The sequence below is a fragment of the Etheostoma spectabile genome, unplaced genomic scaffold (assembly GCF_008692095.1).
Source record: "Etheostoma spectabile isolate EspeVRDwgs_2016 unplaced genomic scaffold, UIUC_Espe_1.0 scaffold00005622, whole genome shotgun sequence".
NCBI classification, from domain to species: domain Eukaryota; kingdom Metazoa; phylum Chordata; class Actinopteri; order Perciformes; family Percidae; genus Etheostoma; species Etheostoma spectabile.
The window spans coordinates 33,005-55,883 of NW_022603281.1; the positions used below are offsets into that span (position 1 = coordinate 33,005).

Genomic DNA, 22,879 nt, shown 5'->3' on the forward strand with positions numbered 1-22,879 from the left:
AACTTTATTGTTTTTGCCGTGTGAGCGGCGCTGCTTCCTGTCCTGCTGATGTAGATACCACTTCCTGTTGATTTGACTCTGTGTTTGCTGTGATGATTCCTGCTGTTGAAATATAAAACAACATATTATAAATAAAGACGACACACTGAAAGTGGCTGTGTTTGGATTCATATTTCCTGTTTTAGTTAGTCCCCTGTTAGAGATCCTGACGTATCTGATATTAACAGACTACTGAATCATCAAAAACCATTTTTAGGGGAAAACCATCATTTTTCAACTTTAACTTTTTTGACTATTTTACTTTTGTCAACTCTTCTTTCAGACTGTTGAGAATTAAAACATCCCAAATACACGTTTAGGTCTTTATTTTACTACACTTTGTGTATTTGCAGCTGACATTCAGCACCAGTCAGCGTTAGATAATGCCTCATCAGCATGTCTTAATATATCATTTCAGAAAACTTTAAATCCAAAAAGATATGTCTTAATGTAAGTAATTAACTGGGAGGGGGGGTTTATGTTCTACTCACCAGTAATATCTGATGTACAGTATATTATATTATGGAGGGGTGTACACAGGGATTTGCTCAAATATCATTCACAGCCTGATTAATGTAACATTTTATGCAAAAAACTGCAGTTTTTGGGGCTGTTGACACCACATTTTTGCAGTAATAACAATGATTATTTATATTATATTACACACATTACACACAGATCTGAACTACACCCCCCCCCCCCGTATAAAACCTTTGACTCTAATATAATAACATGTCACCAGAATAACAGAAAAAAGAAGAAATTGAACCTGGCTTTTTACAATGTTCAGATGTCTGCTCTGTTTTTTTTTTATTGCAAATTAACACATATTTAACAAGATACAGACCATGGCCCCCCCCCCCCCCCCCCCCCCATGTCTGTATGGGTCACACAGCAAAAAGCCGCAGGTCAGACTCTAACCTGTGTCACTGCTCCCCCCCCCCCCCCCCCCCGTGCAGTGATTCTAACTTTAATATCTGAATTCATCCTTCACTCTAAACAGTTCCTCACACAAACAGAATCACAGAGAATCACACACCACACACACACACCACACACACTGTTTGCAGAGAATCACACACACACTGTTTGCAGAGAATCACACACACACACACAAACACACACACACACACACACACACACATACACACTGTTTGCAGAGAATCTCACACACACACACAGTTTGCAGAGAATCTCAAACACACACACACACACACACACAGACACACATACACACACACAGACACACATACACACACACAGACACACATACACACACACAGACACACATACACACACACAGACACACACACACTGTTTGCAGGGTTTCTAATTGCTAACACAGTAAAATGACGCGGCCTCTTTAATTAAAGTGACACAGAGACACAAACCTCCAAACGTCTCACACACCTCTACACACATGTTGTGATTCATAATGGAGCTGTTTAAACACACTGATCTGGGTTCTCTGCATAAAACACAACACTCTGACAGAAAGTCACATGGCTGACAGTAACAATGGATCTGCACCATCTGATTGGCCGGTGCGTGGGTCACCTGGCCAATCACCTCATTGGTTAATGGTTAGCACTTCAATCAGGAAGTAAGAACTATGAAAAGACCCCAGGACCAGGATCTCTTTCCTTCTTTCACCTCTCTCCTTCTTTCACCTCTTTCCTCCTTTCACCTCTTTCCTTCTTTCACCTCTTTCCTCCTTTCACCTCTCTCCTTCTTTCACCTCTCTCCTTCTTTCACCTCTCTCCTTCTTTCACCTCTCTCCTTCTTTCACCTCTCTCCTTCTTTCACCTCTCTCCTTCTTTCACCTCTTTCCTTCTTTCCCCTCTTTACTTCTTTCACCTCTCTCCTTCTTTCACCTCTCTCCTTCTTTCACCTCTTTCCTTCTTTCACCTCTCTCCTTTCACCTCTTTCCTTCTTTCACCTCTCTCCTTCTTTCACCTCTTTCCTTCTTTCACCTCTCTCCTTCTTTCACCTCTTTCCTTCTTTCACCTCTCTCCTTCTTTCACCTCTTTCCTTCTTTCCCCTCTTTCCTTCTTTCACCTCTTTCCCTCTTTCACCTCTTTCCCTCTTTCACCTCTTTCTTTCTACGTATTCTGTCTGCTATCTTTCTTTCTCAGTTTGTTGTTTTTGTTCATACCAATGGAAATATATCTGCTGTGAATGTGACCCCTAACCCTACAATCACTAAAAGACTCAGGGTTTTCTGGAAGAACTGATAAAGACACAGAGACCTTATATATTCAGATTATATTTTTAGAAAAGCCTGGCTGGGACTGGGGCTGCAGACCAGCCGATTGGTTAGAAACCTTCATGTAACACATCCACACATGTAGTCATGGCCCTGACTTCATGTAACACATCTACACATGTAGTCATGGCCCTGACTTCATGTAACACATCTACACATGATGTCATGGCCCTGACTGATATTATCATGTATGGAATATCATGCGCTGCATTGTCTCTGACAAATAAACTGATAAATAAAATAAAATCACATCAAAATAAATAGCTGTGTGCGTGTGTGTGTGCGTGTGTGTGTCATTATACCCAGAGAGACTCTACACATGGTTTACTGGTTTTAACGTTGTGGGATCGATGTTTTTGTGCTGCTTTCATATTTCATGTACAGCTAATTTGATTCCTTTGCTCTTCTGGAAACATCTGTCAACGGGGGGGGGGGGTCAAACTCAGTCTCACTGAGGGCCCCACTGGAAGTAAGAATCACATCAAGGGCCCGACATGTAGAGGTTATAGACACGCTTCAGTTTAATGAAAAAATCTAATATCTTTGACTTTATCATTGTGTGTGTGTGTGTGTCTGTTTGTGTGTGTCTGTTTGTGTGTGTCTGTCTGTGTGTGTGTGTGTTTGTGTGTATGTGTGTGTGTCTGTGGTGTGTGTGTGTCTGTCTGTGTGTGTGTGTGTTGTGTGTGTGTTTGTGTGTGTGTGTGTGTGTTTGTGTCTGTGTGTGTGTGTGTGTCTTTGTGTATGTGTGTGTCTGTGCGTGTGTGTGTGTCTGGTGTGTGTGTGTGTGTGTGTGTGTCTCTTTCTCTGTGTGTGTGTGTTTTTGTGTGTGTGTGTGTCTCTCTGTGTATGTGCATATGTATGTATGTTGTGTATTTATGTATGTTGTGTGTATTTATGTGTGTGTTGTGTGTCTCTCTCTCTGTGTGTGTGTGTGTGTGTGTGTGTGTGTGGTCTGTTGTGTGTGTCTGTTTGTGTGTGTGTGTCTGTGTGTGTGTGTGTGTTTGTGTGTATGTGTGTGTGTGTGTGTGTGTCTGTTTGTTGTGTGTCTGTCTGTGTGTGTGTGTGTGTGTGTGTTTTGTGTGTGGTGTGTGTGTGTGTTGTGTCTGTGTGTGTGTGTGTCTTTGTGTATGTTTGTGTCTGTGCGTGTGTGTGTGTCTGTGTGTGTGTGTGTTTGTGTGTGTCTCTTTCTCTGTGTGTGTGTGTGTGTCTCTCTGTGTATGTGCATATGTATGTATGTGTGTGTGTATTTATGTATGTGTGTGTGTATTTATGTGTGTGTGTGTGTCTCTCTCTCTCTCTGTGTGTGTGTGTGTGTGTGTGTTGTGTGTGGTGTGTGTGTGTGTGTGTGTGTGTGTGTGGTGTGTGTGTGTGTGAGACTATGTTTGTAACTCTGACCCTATCTTCCATGTATCTGTGTGTAAGTGAATGGAGAACCAACAGGTCCATACTGGACCGGCTTCATGTCCCTTAGACCAGAAACCAAAACCACGTCCCTCTTCTTCATCGGCAGCAGTCCCACTCAGCTGTTACCCTGAACATAAGGTCAAAGGTCACGTTGATTAAAACTAACAACAGTGCAGATCATTTAACCCTCCTACGGTATTCAGGTCAAATTGACCCATTTCTAATTTTAACCTTCTACCAGCGTCTTTCCTTATTTCCTGAGATAAACACGTCTTCCTGACTCAGAACATTACTCTGGACATGACTCTTATTAATGATTAGGTCCTGAGCATGTGTGTATTACAGGCATGTGTGTAGTGATTACTAATAAACAGTGTAAACTGTAATTAATAAACAGTATAAATTATTAATGTTATTATTATTATGTTGTTTCCATAGTGATTATTAAGATGAATTATAACTTATGACTAAACCCAGGTCCATGTGTAGCTGCGTCCTGTAGAGACTGATGTTCCCTGAACATAGATGTTATCTCAGCTGGTGGAATGGAGATAAAGACGATGTTAATAATAGATTATGAAGGAAAATGTTATCTCAGAATGTTTTTAAAACCCCGAATATGTCCCGGGTCTTATTTAATCTAAGGATCAGAGAAACAGAATTAATAAGCATTAAATGAGATTAAATAAATACATAAAGTAGATAAAAGTAGACTTTAAATTAGTTATGTTATCATAAATCTAAATCTCTCTGGTTCATCGCTCTGTAGACGTTTTTTTTATTTTTCGATATGTGTCACCCTGCGGGGGCGTTGGTATCTGCGACGTGATTGGCTGCTGCTGCTGCGGCTGGAAACTCTCCTGCCTCCGCTCCAGGATGTGGTCTCTCGCTGCAGAGACACCGCGTCACAGGCGGGGACAGGAAGCACGAGCGTGTGTGTGTGTGTGTGTGTGTGTGTGTGTGGGAGGGGGGGGGCCGGGGAGATGGAGGTCAGGTGAAGCTGCATCATCAGGTGTCAGCGTGAGAAGACAGTTCACACTAAATATAAACCATAATCAGACATATGTCTCTAGATATCCAGGTGGGACAGACAGCTGCTCCGAGGCCGGGGGACACCACGTCCCCGGGACATGGAAGACGACTTCAACTCGACCTGATTCAAAATGTAACTAAAGCCAATAATCATGACTAATCACTATGAAGAGAAGTCAAGAGAAAACAGTGACTCATCAGTTTAGTTTGATTAAGTTCTTATGTATTTCATAGTAACCACGGTTTAATGCACATACTCCTCCAGTTATTGCTCTGATTCATAAACAGACAGTCCTCCTGTCAGCTGTTCCACGGTGTCATGGTCTGCTGGTAATAGTATTGATTGGGGGGGGGGGGGTTTCTTTTTATATAATAATGCAGCAGAGGCTGGGACAAGTAGACCAGAAAGAGGGAAATTCCACGCCAATTGCACCCTGAGTATATTTATAATAATAATGTGATGAAAGAAATGCATTGATATTATATATATATACAGAACAATGCATCCTTTACAGTAAATATACATATATATGTGTATATGTATATATATACATATATATCTGTAGAAGAAGATGTCTTTTCAGAATAAGAGGGGAAACTGGAATATTATCTACATATTATCTACATATTATCTACATATTATCTACATATTATCTACATATTATCTACATATTATCTACATATTATCTACATATTTAGGCTCAAACCAAGTTTCCACCTCAGAAATACAGACGAGACGTGTGTGTGTGTGTGTGTGTGTGTGTGTGTGTGTGTGTGTGTGTGTGTGTAGGAGATTTTAACACTTCAGTTTCTTGCATTTCCAAACATGTTTTGTGCATCAAATTGAGGTGGAAACGACTTTTTTTATGTGAAGGAAAACACAAAATTCAGGAAAATATAATGGAAAATAATGCAGAAAGAAGGCTTTTCAACCCGGGACCTTGGACAGGCCAGAGACCACCTGACCCCAGAGACCACCTGACCCCAGAGACCACCTGATCCCAGAGACCACCTGACCCCAGAGACCACCTGATCCCAGAGACCACCTGACCCCAGAGACCACCTGATCCCAGAGACCACCTGACCCCAGAGACCACCTGACCCCAGAGACCACCTGACCCCAGAGACCACCTGATCCCAGAGACCACCTGACCCCAGAGACCACCTGACCCCAGAGACCACCTGATCCCAGAGACCACCTGACCCCAGAGACCACCTGATCCCAGAGACCACCTGACCCCAGAGACCACCTGACCCCAGAGACCACCTGACACTGCGTCTCGTGCCCGGCGTGTGTTGGTCCATCTGTCCTTGAGAGGGTGTGTAGTACAGCTACTCCAGTTCACGTCCATCAGTGGGACTGTCCCAACACATTGTCACTCTGTCAGAAAGCAGGATTAGGACAGGTGTCTTTGGGGGTACAGGTAGGTCTAGGAACATGACATGAACCCGTCTTACTGGGTAAAAGTCCTGTGTTGTTTGACCCCTCAACCCCCCCCCCCCCCCCACCCCCCGTCTATCATTATACTCTCTAAGTACTCTCTACTGATGTCTCTCTATATACTACTCTGTACTGTTGTCTCTCTACATACTACTCTGTACTGCTGTCTCTCTACATACTACTCTGTACTGTTGTCTCTCTACATACTACTCTGTACTGTTGTCTCTCTACATACTACTCTGTACTGCTGTCTCTCTATATACTACTCTGTACTGTTGTCTCTCTACATACTACTCTGTACTGCTGTCTCTCTACATACTACTCTGTACTGCTGTCTCTCTAAATACTACTCTGTACTGTTGTCTCTCTAAATACTACTCTGTACTGCTGTCTCCATACTACTCTGTACTGCTGTCTCTCTAAATACTACTCTGTACTGTTGTCTCTCTACATACTACTCTGTACTGCTGTCTCTCTACATACTACTCTGTACTGCTGTCTCTCTACATACTACTCTGTACTGCTGTCTCTACATACTACTCTGTATTGCTGTCTCTATACATACTACTCTGTACTGTTGTCTCTCTACATACTACTCTGTACTGTTGTCTCTCTACATACTACTCTGTACTGTTGTCTCTCTACATACTACTCTGTACTGTTGTCTCTCTAAATACTACTCTGTACTGTTGTCTCTCTACATACTACTCTGTACTGTTGTCTCTCTACATACTACTCTGTACTGCTGTCTCTACATACTACTCTGTACTGTTGTCTCTCTAAATACTACTCTGTACTGTTGTCTCTCTATATACTACTCTGTACTGTTGTCTCTCTACATACTACTCTGTACTGTTGTCTCTCTAAATACTACTCTGTACTGTTGTCTCTCTAAATACTACTCTGTACTATTGTCTCTCTACATACTACTCTGTACTGTTGTCTCTCTACATACTACTCTGTACTGTTGTCTCTCTACATACTACTCTGTACTGTTGTCTCTCTATATACTACTCTGTACTATTGTCTCTCTACATACTACTCTGTACTATTGTCTCTCTACATACTACTCTGTCCTGCTGTCTCTCTATATACTACTCTGTACTGTTGTCTCTCTACATACTACTCTGTACTGTTGTCTCTCTACTGTTGTCTCTACATACTACTCTGTACTATTGTCTCTATATACTACTCTGTCCTGCTGTCTCTCTGTCCCCCGGGGCAGCAGGGTCACAGCTGGAGGACAAAGACCTTTCGGTCCAGTGTAAACCTCTTTGGCAGACCCAGGTTCCCTCTCTGTAGCGAGAACCCGGACCCAGATGTCCTCTGGGCCACAGGACCCTCTACTGGTACGTAGGAACACATTGATATACTTCTTTATGCTCAAATTATAAATTATTTTACAACTCATCACATTTCCCTCCCCCTCTGCTGTAATTCCTCCAGTGTGACATCACTCATGTTTATTTGTTGCTTTTCTTTCACTATTGGGGTTGTTGGGTTATGAAGTTGTTTTACAGATGTAAGACTCATCATCACGCTGATGGGGGTGGGGTCGGCCCTGGTCTGACCCAAACCACTTCCCTCTGCCGAGATGGAAAATCATTTGTTTGTTTGGTTTCTGCAGCTTCACCGCGGGCAGGAAGTCAGCAGCAGGATGCGCATGAGGTTAAAAAGAAGAAGAAGAAGAAGAAGAAGAAACGAGGCTGCAGCAGCGTGGCGCGCTTTGAGGTCACAATCTGACAAACATCCGGGGGCAGAGAAGAAGAAAAAACACCACCAAAGAAGACTTCCGCTGGAAAAAAAACAAGCTGCAGCTGTTTGTGCCCATAAGAAAATAATATATTAAAACATATACACATACAGTGTGTTCACAATAATAACTATAATATATATAATAATGCTCAAAATCCTTAGAATAGCTTTTAATTCCATAATAGAATTGCATTGAGGTATATATATGTATATATATATGTATATATATATATATATATAATATATATGTATATATATATATATATATATACATATATATATATATATATAGGGATCACTGCGCATTCAATTACAAATCAACATATGACCAAAACTGATCATGTTTGTGTTCTATCTTTACAGAAAGTGAAGAAAAATGAATACTAGGCTGTTATTTTATGCAGAATTATGCAGTATTATGCAGTATTATGCAATATTATGCAGTATACTGCAGTATTATGCAATATTTACAAACTCAACCATTTACTGTTTATTAAACTGAAATGAATGTCTCCAGGTTTTTGTTTTACTTTGAATCACTGCATTAATATTTAGTTGTATAAGCATTATTTGTGAGAAGTTCTTCACATCAGTGTTGCATGGAGTCACCTGGGAACAGGTGATCCAGCCCCGGACCATTCGACTACATCCCATAATTCTTCTGCTCTACTGGATTTGGCCTCAAAAACAGCATTTCTGATGTCCCCCCCACAGGTTTCTATGGGGTTGAGGTCTGGGGATTGGGCTGGCCCCTCCATTACTTCCATCTGGTTCATCTGGAACCAAGACTTGCTCCTTCCTGGTGTGTTTTGGGTCCTTGTCTGGTTTTCAAAGACCTTTCCTCTTCAGCATGAGGCACCATGACCTCTGAAGTACTCTGATGGACTGAAACTGATCCACGATCCCTGGTATGTGATAAACAGGCCCAACACAACAGTATGAGAAACACCCCCATACCCACCATGCTTTACTGTCTCCACAGTGGACGGGGGCTGGAATTCAGTGCATCAGCTAAAAGACCAATTTAGCTCTCATCAGTCCCCAGAATGTTGCTCCATTTCTCCTTTGGCCAGTCAGTGTGTCCTGCTCAGTACATGTCTGTTTTTCAGCAATGGGACCTTGCCTGGGGAGGGGGGGGGGGCTAATAGCTGATAGCTTAGCTTCACACAGCCTCCTTCTGATCCTTACAGTCCTCACAGGTAACTCTAAGTCTCCTCTGATGTTCCTGGAGCTGATCATTGGTCGAGTCTTTTCTTCCTTCCAGTCCAACGGTAGTTGACTGTTTTCCCCACGTCGTTGAGGCTTTAGATGCCGAGACATCTGAAATCATTTTGGCTGAGCAGACTATCATTTTCTGTACTTCTTTATATGTTTTCCCCTCTCCAATCAACTTTTTAATCAAAGTCCTCTGTTCCTCAGAGAAATGGCTGGGACGAGCCATTTTGTTGAGTATTTCAGTGTGAAATGGCCTTTACCATAAATTATAACTTAAAAACAGTTAGAGTGTCCAGGTATGTATGTGAGTAGATTATTGATTAATTGTTTGCACAGTGAGGGAGTGAGTGGTCCTTCTCTTCCTTCCTTCCTCTACTGTCCTCCACTGTCCTCTACTGTTCTCCACTGTCCTCTACTGTCCTCCACTGTCCTCCACTGTCCTCTACTGTCCTCTACTGTCCTCTTTACCCTATTTACCATAATTCCCCCCCGAGTGAGGAGTTGTAGAGTCTGATGACATGAGGGACAGAGGAGTCCGTTGAGCATGCCCCCCAGCATGCATGTCATGACTGTTTTCTAGGACTACAACACTTACTAGGACATTATTAACCATGTAGAAATATCACTTCTACCAGAAAATATGATTAATGAGGTTAGTGATGTTGGACTGCTGTTACTCTGAACACAGCTGTATGTGCAAGGCCTTTGCATGTATATGTATATGTTTTCATAAATCACTTTCTATGTGTATATGTATGAAAAGAGGAGTTGGGATCTCCACTTTTGAGCAAAATAGATTTCTTTTTTGCATATCCAACTTCAGATCAAACACATTTTCTGCATCCTGGGGAATTTTCCTTCAACATTTAGCACGTTATGGTGCAAATGTATTTATTTATGTAAAATATATACAGTTTTGATCATCTTGGGGGTTGTAACCGTCATATATACGGAGGAGGTGGGTAGTGACATTGTGCTGGAATATGTTTATGTTATGAATGCCCCATCCACCAATAAGTCCTCGGCTCAGACGGCATGGTTGTCATGTGAACAGCAGGGGGGGGTTCTGCAGGCTTCCTGTTGGTGTTTCCTTGGGACGACTGCGCCATCTTGTGACCTTTCTCAAGGACTGCTGCTCTCACACCAGCAAGTCCTCAATGAAGCAGGGACATGGAACACTCTGTTGTCCTTATAGATATTTGTCTCAGGCATAGAGACACAACCTGTTGCTTCACAACACAAACATGAAACAGAGAAAGCATTTTAAAATCAACATGAAATCATCAACATCAGATCAAACATCTAGGGACATGAAGGACACACAGGACTGTAAAGACAAGACAACACCTCAACCCTTGTGTTGTCTTCCCGTCAAACATGACAAACACAATAAACATTATTGCTTTTCCCAAGATGTTTGTCACGTTTTCAATGCTGTGGGTACTTTTCTTGATGTTTTTGGATATTTTTAATGTTGACATTTGCAGCGCTTATTTCAACGGCCCATTTTTTGTGACATAAAAAGACAAATTAACTGAAAATGGGTCAATTTGTCCCAAGGACAACATGAGGGTTAAATAGTGACTATAATAATCAAAGTGCAATGTGTAAAAGGTGCTGCTGTATGTTTTGCACTTAGCAGATTTACTGTTGGTGTTCAGCCGCTGGATGTTGGAATAAAGATAATCTGTGTTTGACATCTCAAAGACTCTCGTCCCTGATGGCAGACGTTCATATCCAGGGAAGAGAGGGTGTCGAGATTCTGGAGTGAGGATTCCCGGAAGAAGAAAAACCATGACATATATACATCGCCACTCATAACAAAGACCAAAGCACCATGGGGGGATAGAGTTCCAGACCAGCTGGGAGAAAAAGAAATCAAGATAAATAAATAGACAAGTCTCTCTTGTAGTTTCTCTCTCCCCTGTCGTGTCTTCTTTAACTTCCCTCCTTGTGTTTTCCCACCTCGAGTTTATGTGTAGGCCTCATAAAATATATATTACTGAGATGCTATCTGACATGAAATATGGCACACCCAGTTTTTCTAAAGCTCACTTCTCTTTTCAGGCTGCCATACTGCTACAGACTAATCTCAACAACATTCTTCTCTATTCGTTGAGACTACTTAGTCTTCCAGGTAAGATGACTGTTTATTCTCACATGGACCTTTCACAGCAGACACTTTGACTTGTCATAGTAGGAAAGCACAGCTGACATTAATCACCTTGACAATGGCTCAGTTCCATTAAATGTCTCAATGATCTGTTTCACTGAGTCAGCGCTCTCAACACCAGGGCCTCTCCTAATTGGAACGCAGCCATCGTTAATGGGTTTGAACACCTGTGCTTTCCCTACTCTACGTCAACATGTCTGGGAGAAATGGGTCTGTTGCAACAAGGGTGGCAGGAGTTGGACGATGGGCCCAGGTGTAGACGAAGATCAGGAGGCCACATGTTTAACAGGTTTGTGAGGCATTGGTTGAAGAAGGTGAGAGTGGGACACAGAGTGTTTGGGACTGTTCTTGTGATTAAGAAGACTCTGGATTTCATTTTCAAGATGTCCACGTTTGGAAACAGGCTAACGTTCTCTCAAAATATCTGTTAAAATACAAATATAAATAAATATGTATATCTATTTATATTTAAAGTTACTGTAATGGTGTAAAACTATTGTGTGACTTCTTACCTTTCTAAGAGTATCTAGTTTTAACTCTTTACTTTAGCTTTTACTGTACAAGAGCGGGCTAAAGTCCGCTATCGTCGGTAAATCAGCCGTGCGGGACCCACCCGGACACCGCTACAGACCGTTAGTTAAAGAGAGTCCCATCAACGCTGTCAAAACTACCGGATCTTACTCCTGTCCTTCCCAATACCGTGCTTCAATAACTCTGAATTATGCAATAAGAGCTGCTTAATGTCCAGTTCAGTAAAATTAGAAACTTTTAGGAGCAAAGATCATCGCCCGGGCGTCTTATGTCTATCCCTCATCTCATACACCAATGAGACATCTAAATGTCCGTGTCCACATAGGAACATTCATACGTAGATTGTTAGATGGGTACAGATCAATTCTGATAACATTTTGGTGATGATCGGAAATGTAAAGTACCGCGAAAAGACCGGAAAGTGCGTCACAGGGACGCTAGTCAAGACCAGAACTGAACGGATTTCACTACATTGGCTGTGTATTGTCTGATTCAGGCCGACGTGGTAAAACCAAAACCTTGACTTGTATCTAACTTAAAGACAGGAGTCGGGGGCAGTAGCTCAGTCCGTGGGGAGTTGGGTTGGGAACCGGAGGGTCACATGGGGACTGGTTCAGGTCCCCATGTGGACCAAAAAATTGTGTACGCAGAGTGTAAATTGTAATTTCCCCACAGCGGATTAATCAACAAATTAAATTAATTAAAGAAGCTCTGGCTGTCTAATACAAACCTGGTCTGGACTCTAAGACCGGGAAGAGCCAACGAAGTGTAACCATGTAAATGTCTCACCTTACTGTGCTGGGTTAACTTCATTTAATTTTGGATGTGGCGTTTTTTGCTGGGGGGGGCACATGTTCCACCAGAACAAGGTCCTTCCTGAGAGATTTAGCAGAGACACCCGACACCGTTGTGATTGGTTTAAAGAGATGCCAACAACCAGAGCATTTTTCCACTATCCCAGAATGCATCTGTGGTGCAGCCAGAAGGCACATTCATTTTAAGTTTGAATAAAAAGGCTACAAAATGTTAATAGTCTTGAAAGAACTAGAAACACCCAAGGAACCGGGACTACTGTAGACCCATAAGACAGGATGGAAAGAGCAGGTCTAGACCGGACTCTGGGATGTTATTTATCTCCCAGGTCTTTCATAAAGAGCAGGTCTAGACCGGACTATGGGATGTTATTTATCTCCCAGGTCTTCCATAAAGAGCAGGTCTAGACCGGACTCTGGGATGTTATTTATCTCCCAGGTCTTTCCATAAAGAGCAGGTCTAGACCGGACTCTGGGATGTTATTTATCTCCCAGGTCTTTCATAAAGAGCAGGTCTAGACAGGACTCTGGGATGTTATTTATCTCCCAGGTCTTCATAAATTGCAGGTCTAGACCGGACTCTGGGATGTATTTATCTCCCAGGTCTTTCATAAAGAGCAGGTCTAGACCGGACTCTGGGATGTTATTTATCTCCCAGGTCTTTCATAAAGAGCAGGTCTAGACCAGGACTCTGGGATGTTATTTATCTCCCAGGTCTTTCCATAAAGAGCAGGTCTAGACCAGGACTCTGATGTTATTTATCTCCCAGGTCTTTCATAAAGAGCAGGTCTAGACCGGACTCTGGGATGTTATTTATATCCAAGGTCTTCCCATAAAGGGCAGGTCTAGACCGGACTCTGGGATGTTATTTATCTCCCAGGTCTTTCCTTAAGAGCAGGTCTAGACCGGACTCTGGGATGTTATTTATCTCCCAGGTCTCTCCATAAAGAGCAGGTCTAGACCAGGACTCTGGGATGTTATTTATCTCCCAGGTCTTTCCATAAAGAGCAGGTCTAGACCAGGACTCTGGGATGTTATTTATCTCCCAGGTCTCTCCATAAAGAGCAGGTCTAGACCAGGACTCTGGGATGTTATTTATCTCCCAGGTCTTCCATAAAGAGCAGGTCTAGACCAGACTCTGGGATGTTATTTATCTCCCAGGTCTCTCCATAAAGAGCAGGTCTAGACCAGGACTCTGGGATGTTATTTATCTCCCAGGTCTTCCATAAAGAGCAGGTCTAGACCGGACTCTGGGATGTTATTTATCTCCCAGGTCTTTCCATAAAGAGCAGGTCTAGACCAGGACTCTGGGATGTTATTTATCTCCCAGGTCTTTCCATAAAGAGCATGTCTAGACCGGACTCTGGGATGTTATTTACAGAAACCCAATAAAAATGATAAAAGCATGGCTTTAACAGCATGAGGTAAAGGTTTTGTAGTTTTCTGTAGGACACACCTCTGAGATGCTGACAGGACTCTCCTGTGGGGGGTGTACTGGGGACCTGTTGTTTTGTTTTTTGATGGGACACCAGCGCCATCTTGTGGCTTTTCTCAGAAACTGATACACAAATCAACAGGCCCTGAATGACGAAGGTAGTCTCTGTTGAATTACATGAATGAAATGTTCATTGAAAATGCCAGAATATGCAAGATGGCTGGTAAGTAATTTATTTTTAAGAAAACATAAAATTCAAATAACTTTATTTATCCCCCGGGGGCAAAAGCTCAAACTTATTGTCCAACACACTACAGTGTGAATCAGAACCAGAATCAGAACCAGAATCAGAACCAGAATCAGAACCAGAATCAGAACCAGAATCAGAACCAGCTTTATCTGCAGGTATGAGGACACATACGAGGAATTCTTGTTTGGAGCATCGTTGCTTACACTGTGCTTACACATACACAACTACCAAAACAAATATATACACACTAATATAGACACTCTAATATAGACACTCTAATATAGACACACCAATATACACACTAATATATACACAATATATACATACTAATATATACACAATATACACATACTAATATATACACACCAATATATACACAATATATACACACCAATATAACAAACTAATATATACACAATATATACATACTAATATATACTACTAATATACATACTAATATATACACACTCTAACAGAACAATATAGAGGCATGAGTAAACAAAGAGTTCAATAGAAATTATTTAAATATGGAGCATAGTGTAAGGATACTGGGATAAATAGTATTATGTTATTATATTACAATATGAACAGTATGAACATATGAATAGATGTGAAATAGAAAATGAGAATGATGAATAAATAACAAATAAATGGAATAGTAGTGGAACCAATGAACAGGTGTTGTAAAGACAGTGTTACTGGGTTATGGACCAGAACTGAACCTGACTCTGTGGGTCAGTAGTCAGCTGTTCATCAGAGAGATGGCCTGTGGGTAGAAACTGTTCCTGAGTCTGTTGGTTTTGGCGTACAGGGCTCTGTAGCGCCCCCCAGATGGCAGAAGCTGGACCAGGTTGTGTCCGGGGTGAGATGGGTCTGCAGTGATGGTGCCTGCCCGGTTCCTGACTCTGGATGTGTATAAGTCCTGGACGGAGGGCAGGTTGGCACCGATGATCCTTTCTGCAGTCCTAACTGTCCGTTGTAGTCTGCTCCAAGAAGAAAGAATAAAGAGAGAGAGTAAGTGAGGGACAGAGAGAGAAGGGACATAAATGAATCAAGACCACCATGTTCCAGTCCTGGGATCACCCCGGTGCCGCCAGATGTCCTTCTTTTCAGCTGGATGTCCATTCCTATCCTCTGTCTTTGTGTTGGCGTTCTAACATTTGTCCCCGTCCTCTGTCTCTGTGATGGCGTACTGTGTGTGGTGTGTGTGTGTGTGTGTGTGTGTGTGTGTATGTATGTATATATACTATATATGTGTATGTATGTATGTATGTATGTATGTATGTATGTATATTATTTATAAGGTATTTATTGAGATGTTCCGATACAGACATTATAATTGCATTTTGTGTCTGTTAAGAGCCACAGAGACTCTAAAACTGGCCCCGACCACGTGGTTGTGGCTCAGTGGAAGCTCCTGGACGTAGCTGCAGCTCCTCCGTGTTCACCGCACCGATTCTGCTCGTTTATTCTTCTTTTGACTCTATCTGCATTTTTATAGCGATCAAGATTAACTTAAAAATTGGCCAGAATTCACCTTTTTAAGCGATACATGGCTTGACAAATCTGAATTTAAGACTAAGTTGATATTATGATTAATGTCTTGCATTTCATACATAATGTTGTTAAAAAGTCTTAAATTTGACTGGTGGAAGCCTGTAGAGACGCAGGAACAGAGCACACCTGTGAGCTGCGTTTCACTTCGTCGTCCAGTTCAGGGCAAACTGATATTTAATTACTATTTCTCTAAGAAATAAATTGAATGTTGTGTTTTTGACCTGTGTACTGACGTTAGCAACGTTCCACACATTGTTGGTTATGAAGAATCTACTGTATATGTTTATGCGTGTAAGTATTTTTTATTTGGCAGGTATTTAATTTACTAGAATAGCCCAACATGGTTTGTTTTGTCCTTTCACAATTTCTCAATAGTTTTTTAAATAAGGCTGCGTCCCAAATTTAATATGTCTTAACCCACCGACCGAATTGCCTCCTTAGTATGAACTATGAAAAAAAAAGCCTGGTTATTAAATATTATTAGCATAGGTGAGCCTGTTGGCACGCAGCATGCTTTTACCCGGACTTAATAATGTCTGTGATTGGCCGTCTAATGTTACACATCGTAGAGACACTCAGGAAAACTTTACATTACACACAGAACGGCTCACACAGTCAGAGATGGAACATATATAAAACATTATGTTGTAAATTATTTTTGTTAAAGGTTTTGTGGAATTGTATCATAACTGTTATCCAAGTTGTTGAATTGGTATCGATACCCAGCCCCGAAGTATTTACGATATCTCAATGGTCCCTATTTTAACGATCTAAGCGCAGGTGCGTTTAGGGCGTGTTCAAATCCACTTTTGGTCGTTTAACGCTGGAAAAAAAGGGTCTGTGCGCTGGGCACATGGTCCTCACGGGGTCTTCTTAGTGTCTTTATTAATCAGAGGTGTGTTCTGGGCGTAACATCCACTCAACCAATCCGAGGTCATCTCCCGTTCCCTTTAACAGCCAGGCACATTTGGACCTCGGAGCATTGCTGTTATGATGGAGGATTTGCACCCTCGTATTTTTATGTAATCTTCTGCGTGTGTGTGTGTGTGTGTGTAACAAGCATAGTGTGTGTGCACTGTGCATGAGCCTAGTCCCAGTTTACTAGGTATCTGTTAAAATAACGATGAAATGCTGCGTGAGTGACTTTAGAGGTTTTTGTTGGTCAGTGGCGCGATCACTTTCTGCTGCCTCAAGATAGCGATACTCCCAGAATGCACCTGAACGAGTACCCTGCAAGCCCATGGGTGCACAGATGCACGCTGGTGAATTTTGCTATTTAAACTACGTGGGCGCTGGATGGTCTAAAAATATCAAAGATGGTTTCCTTGGATAAGGCCCAATCTGTATTGATAAGAATTACATTAAGATTGAATCCGCCCATAAGAATAAGAATATTGAGACGTAGTGTCCATTGGTCAGGTGTCTGAGGGAGTGACCAGGATTAGAAATCAAACAATCTAATATTTTTCCTTCACCTTGAGTTTATTCCTCTTTAAAAATGAGGTTCATCATATATCAGCCAGTACCAGTAAAACAGTAAAATCACAATCTGGACCCATGGGGAGGAGAAGCAGGTTTAAATAAGTTTTTAAATGAAAACATCTTACATGTCTACCTGAAACAATGTTCAATGTTGTTAAATGTGAGACAGCATTATTGTTATATATTTTTTGAGTTATGACGAGACGGGTATGGCTGCAGCCTGGAGCGTCCCATGTCATCTGTCCCGTCTCCTGCGGTCTCGTCTCATACAGAGGTGTGTCCAACGGTAAATCCAGAGGGTCAAAATTACGATATCACAAATAATTTTCCAGATGGAGTCACGGGTAAATTCGTGACCACATTTGTTGCAATCAATTGAAAAACATTAAAAAACTGTTAAAGTAACAATTTTGCCATAGCCTACATGTAGTTTGTTCATTTCTGAATGTCATGCTTGTGTTGTTACTTCTGATGAAACCTGCATCAGCGACGCAGCCGATTCTGCGACTAACGGCAGGATCTCCTGAGGAGGGATAACAATCCACGGTCTGCACACACAACAAGACTACAAAAATAAACCTGTTACACGCTTTCCAAGACTTTTTAATTGTATATTCTACATTGTTTTCACACTTCACTGGGACATTGCTGCAAATACAACCGCTCATCAGCATGGCGAAAGTGACTGTCGGCCTCGGCTGTCGGCTCTCTGGGACCCGGGGCAGAATGCTGTCAGGTCTCTGGGACCCTGGGCAGAATGCTGTCAGGTCTCTGGGACCCGGGGCAGAATGCTGTCAGGTCTCTGGGACCCTGGGCAGAATGCTGTCAGGTCTCTGGGACCCGGGGCAGAATGCTGTCAGGTCTCTGGGACCCGGGGCAGAATGCTGTCAGGTCTCTGGGACCAGGGGCAGAATGCTGTCGGGTCTCTGGGACCCAGGGAAGAACGCGGTCGGGTCTCTGGGACCAGGGGCAGAATGCTGTCGGGTCTCTGGGACCCAGGGAAGAACGCGGTCGGGTCTCTGGGACCAGGGGCAGAATGCTGTCGGGTCTCTGGGACCCGGGGAAGAACGCTGTCGGGTCTCTGGGACCCGGGGAAGAACGCGGTCGGGTCTCTGGGACCAGGGGCAGAATGCTGTCAGGTCTCTGGGACCCGGGGCAGAATGCTGTCAGGTCTCTGGGACCCGGGGCAGAATGCGGTTGTAGTTTTCTACTACCGCGGCCTCGGCCTTCAGGTCTCTGGGACCAGTCCTGCATTCGACTGCGTATCTCTGCCGCCACGGTCTTGGGCCAGGATGCGATTGAATTTTTCTTCCACCTCCGCCAGCAGTTCTATTGAATTTTGTGTTGTATTGTATGAAAGGGGGATTTTTTTTAAAAAACAAAACCAAATACTTGAACTCTGTCGGGAGAGAAATTCCTTCTAGGAGCTTTTTCTTTTAATTTTATAGTTTAAGTTTGTGTGTGTCTCCCTCTGGTGGACGTTGTGGAGTATTGTGTTGTCTTTGCTCCAAAGGTTTTTGTACAGAGTTTTGGTGTTTCCTGTCACTGTGGGCTGCAGAGCACAGTAGTACACAGCAGAGTCAGACAGCTTAGCTGAGGAGATCTTCAGAGGAACTGTCTTATCCTTGACTGTAGAATAAATTCTTCCTTTGGGAATATCTTCAGCATCTTTTGCTCCAGAGTAGACACTTAGCATAAACTTTGGAGAGCTATTTTCTTCTTGTTTGTACCAGAACAAATAAGAATAGGAGGCAGTGGTCTCAAATGTACAGCCAAGAGTAAGTGTCTCTCCTTCAGTAGTAATGACATCTCCTGGTGGCTGGATCACTCTGTCTTCTCCTTTACACTCTGGGGAAGAAGAGAACATGCAGAGGAAGAGATGAATCAATAAAGATGATTGATTTAAAGCAGAACAGTAGAGTAAATAATCTGGACTATTTTCTGCAGTTTATATAAATCTTTAGAAAACAATAAAACCATGTTGTTCTTTGTATCTTACCAAAGAAAAGAGCAGCAAGAATAATCCCCAGCCAATGTTCCATCTCTACAACAAGGTTTAAATCAACAGGAGAAACTAGCTGATGTTCAACATCCAGTCTGAGAATTGTTCTCTTCACAGCTCCACTTCTTATTGACTGAATGGTTGAACACAGTGCACAAGTAGTGCACCTCCTACTTGATAATGTAGCCCTCTAGTGGAGCTACAAGGTTCACTACAACAGGGTAGAAAAAAGGCTTCCAGCAGCTTGGCAGTGTGTCAGCTTGTGTTTTTGTACAGAGACTGTGGGTTTGCTGTCACTGTGGGCCTCACAGCACAGTAGTACACAGCAGAGTCTGGCACTGCAGCAGAGGAGATCTGGAGATCCACACCATGCTTTTCTTCAGACAGTTTAGTAGAGAACCTTGTGTCCAATGTCAGAGATTCTGCTTTTTTTGTAATGTTCATCCCTGAGATGAAGATAAGGAACTCTGGTGATTTTCCTGGATATTGTTGATACCAGTAAAACTCATCACTACCAGCAGCTTGTCTGGAGTATCTGTAGGACAGAGTAACAGAGCTGTCTTCTAAACTGTTCTCTTCTTTCTCTACTGGAGTGAGTTCTTCACAGCTGACTCCTAAAGGAAGAGATAACTTTGTTATTAGATGTAAAGGTTGGACAACTTTCATTTTTACGAAAGTTTCAAGAAATTATTCAGTTTTGAAACATTGCAATCAAACCTAAAAAATGCAGAATATAACTTGCCTGTTATAATTGAAATGAAAAGTAGAAAAAGCACAAAATGATCCAATGACGGCATGCTGGATAAAGTAGTCTGGTGTGTGTATTGATCTCTGTTGAATCTAGAAGTTCCTCTCTCTTCTATAGTTCAGTAACAGCTCAGCTCCTCCCTGAGTCTCTCCGTCTCCTCGTAGCTCTGTAGTTTCTCTTCTCTCAGTTACACTTCTAAGGTAAAGTGATTCTAGACTACATCATATTGAAGTGTAACAGAGTGTGTCTCCCTCTGGTGGACGTTGTGGAGTATTGTGTTGTCTTTGCTCCAAAGGTTTTTGTACAGAGTTTTGGTGTTTCCTGTCACTGTGGCCTCAGAGCACAGTAGTACACAGCAGAGTCAGACAGCTGAAGCTTCTGGATCTCCAGAGGAACTGATGTCTTGTTGATTGTAGCATTTAATCTGTCTTTCTCTTTAGAATTATCAGCTTCTACAGAGAAACGTTGCAGCAGCATCTTTGGGAAATCATTTTCTTCTTGTTTGTACCAGAACAAATTGGGACTTGCTCTGCTGGTCTCAAATGTACAGCCAAGAGTAAGTGTCTCTCCTTCAGTAGTAATGACATCTCCTGGTGGCTGGATCACTCTGTCTTCTCCTTTACACTCTGGGGAAGAAGAGAACATGCAGAGGAAGAGATGAATCATAAATATGATTGATTAAAGGAGAACAGCATGTTCAAAGAGTAAATCTGATTTCCTGTACTGCTGTTTTATTTCAGAGAAAATCATATAACGTGCTATTTATCATGTACGATATACCATCAGAAATGATCTGTTTTTGCTTTTTTCTGCATTAAAACACTCTTTGTATCTTACCAAAGAAAGAGCAGCAAGAATAATCCCCAGCCAATGTTCCATCTCTACAACAAGGTTAAATCAACAGGAGAAACTAGCTGATGTTCAACATCCAGTCTGAGAATTGTTCTCTTCACAGCTCCACTTCTTATTGACTGAATGGTTGAACACAGTGCACAAGTAGTGCACCTCCTACTTGATAATGTCGCCCTCTAGTGGAGCTACAAGGTTCACTACAACAGGGTAGAAAAAAGGCTTCCAGCAGCTTGGCAGTGTGTCAGCTTGTGTTTTTGTACAGAGACTGTGGGTTTGCTGTCACTGTGGGCCTCACAGCACAGTAGTACACAGCAGAGTCTGGCCCTGCAGCAGAGGAGATCTGGAGATCCATTTTGGTTTTATCCTCACTCACTGAAACAGACAGTCCAGGGATTGGACTTTTCATTATTCCTCCTGTTCCCAAATGAGAGATGATGAACTCTGGAGGTTTTCCTGGATATTGTCGATACCAGTAAAACTCATCACCACTGTTTGCTTGTCTGGAGTATCTGTAGGACAGAGTAACAGAGCTGTCTTCTAAACTGTTCTCTTCTTTCTTTACTTGAGTGAGTTCTTCACAGCTGACTCCTAAAGGAAGAGAGAACTCTGTTATTTCTTATTGTATAATCATTAATCAGTACTCCATAAATAATCCACATGAAGATGTTATTGGGATTACATTTTTCAAGATGCATAATCTAACATACCTGTGAGGATGGAGAGAAACATCAGAGAAAACCCCCAATGCTGCAGTGGCAGCATGTTGAATAAAGGTAATGTTGATGGTGTGTGTATTGATCTCTGTTGAATCTAGAAGTTCCTCTCTCTTCTATAGTTCAGTAACAGCTCAGCTCCTCCCTGAGTCTCTCCGTCTCCTCGTAGCTCTGTAGTTTCTCTTCTCTCAGTTACACTTCTAAGGTAAAGTGATTCTAGACTACATCATATTGAAGTGTAACAGAGTGTGTCTCCCTCTGGTGGACGTTGTGGAGTATTGTGTTGTCTTTGCTCCAAAGGTTTTTGTACAGAGTTTTGGTGTTTCCTGTCACTGTGGGCCTCAGAGCACAGTAGTACACAGCAGAGTCTGTGACTTCAGCTGAGATGATCTCCAGATCAACACGTTTCCTTGTCTTGTTAATGTGAGCTGAGAAATCAGAACCAGTTGGATGAATTGATCCTCCCTCTGTGATGGAGAGCAGGAACTCTGGTCTGGTTCTCTGGTATTGTCGGTACCACTGGATATTGTAGATAGCTCCCTCATATGTACAGGTCAGGTTGATGTTTCTGCCCTCTGCAACATGGTCTTCACTACTTTCTGGCTTTATGCTGTTCATGGAACCCAGGGCTGCAAAATGAGTATTATTCACGTCAGTTATCATTCCCTTCCACAGATGAACCTCTAGTTGTGAAATATGTGGTTAATACAGCAGCTTAGATGAGACTGTGATCTCTGTTCTAACACTCACCTATAAAGGGAGAGAAGAGTAAAAAGAGGTAAAGCAACATGTCTTTGGAGTTGTTAAAGCCAAACAGACAGCAGATGAGCAATGTTCCTCCACTGCAGTAGAATGAACAACTAAACAGCCTCTCTGATGTGCAGCCCTTCTTCTCAACATCCAGCTGATTGGGCTTTTACTTCCTCAGACATTTCTGCTCTGGAGACACAAATCATCTCATTGGTTGAGTTAAAGGTCAGTGGGCGGAGCCAAAGGATATAATATTAGTTGATCTTTTTGATGTTGGTTGTGTTGCTGTGTGATTCTCTTAAACGTTTGAGCATCTGTTTTGTCTCTTGAATGCTCTTTATCAGTGTGTAGCTGATTGTAAATACATCCATCTCCACTGAGCCATGCAGAAGTCTGATTGGTTATCATGGAAGTAAAGGCTA

At 42.3% G+C, this 22,879-nt stretch overlaps 1 gene segment (V, D, J or C); it reads right to left on the bottom strand.

Annotated features, from left to right (window-relative positions):
* Positions 1-19,437: 19,437 nt before the first annotated feature.
* On the bottom strand, positions 19,438-21,779 carry LOC116677699 (T cell receptor alpha variable 12-2-like). The segment is given in 2 exon segments: positions 19,438-20,008; positions 21,702-21,779. Coding segments are annotated over 2 exon segments (414 nt in total).
* Between the last annotated feature and the right edge of the window lie 1,100 nt (positions 21,780-22,879).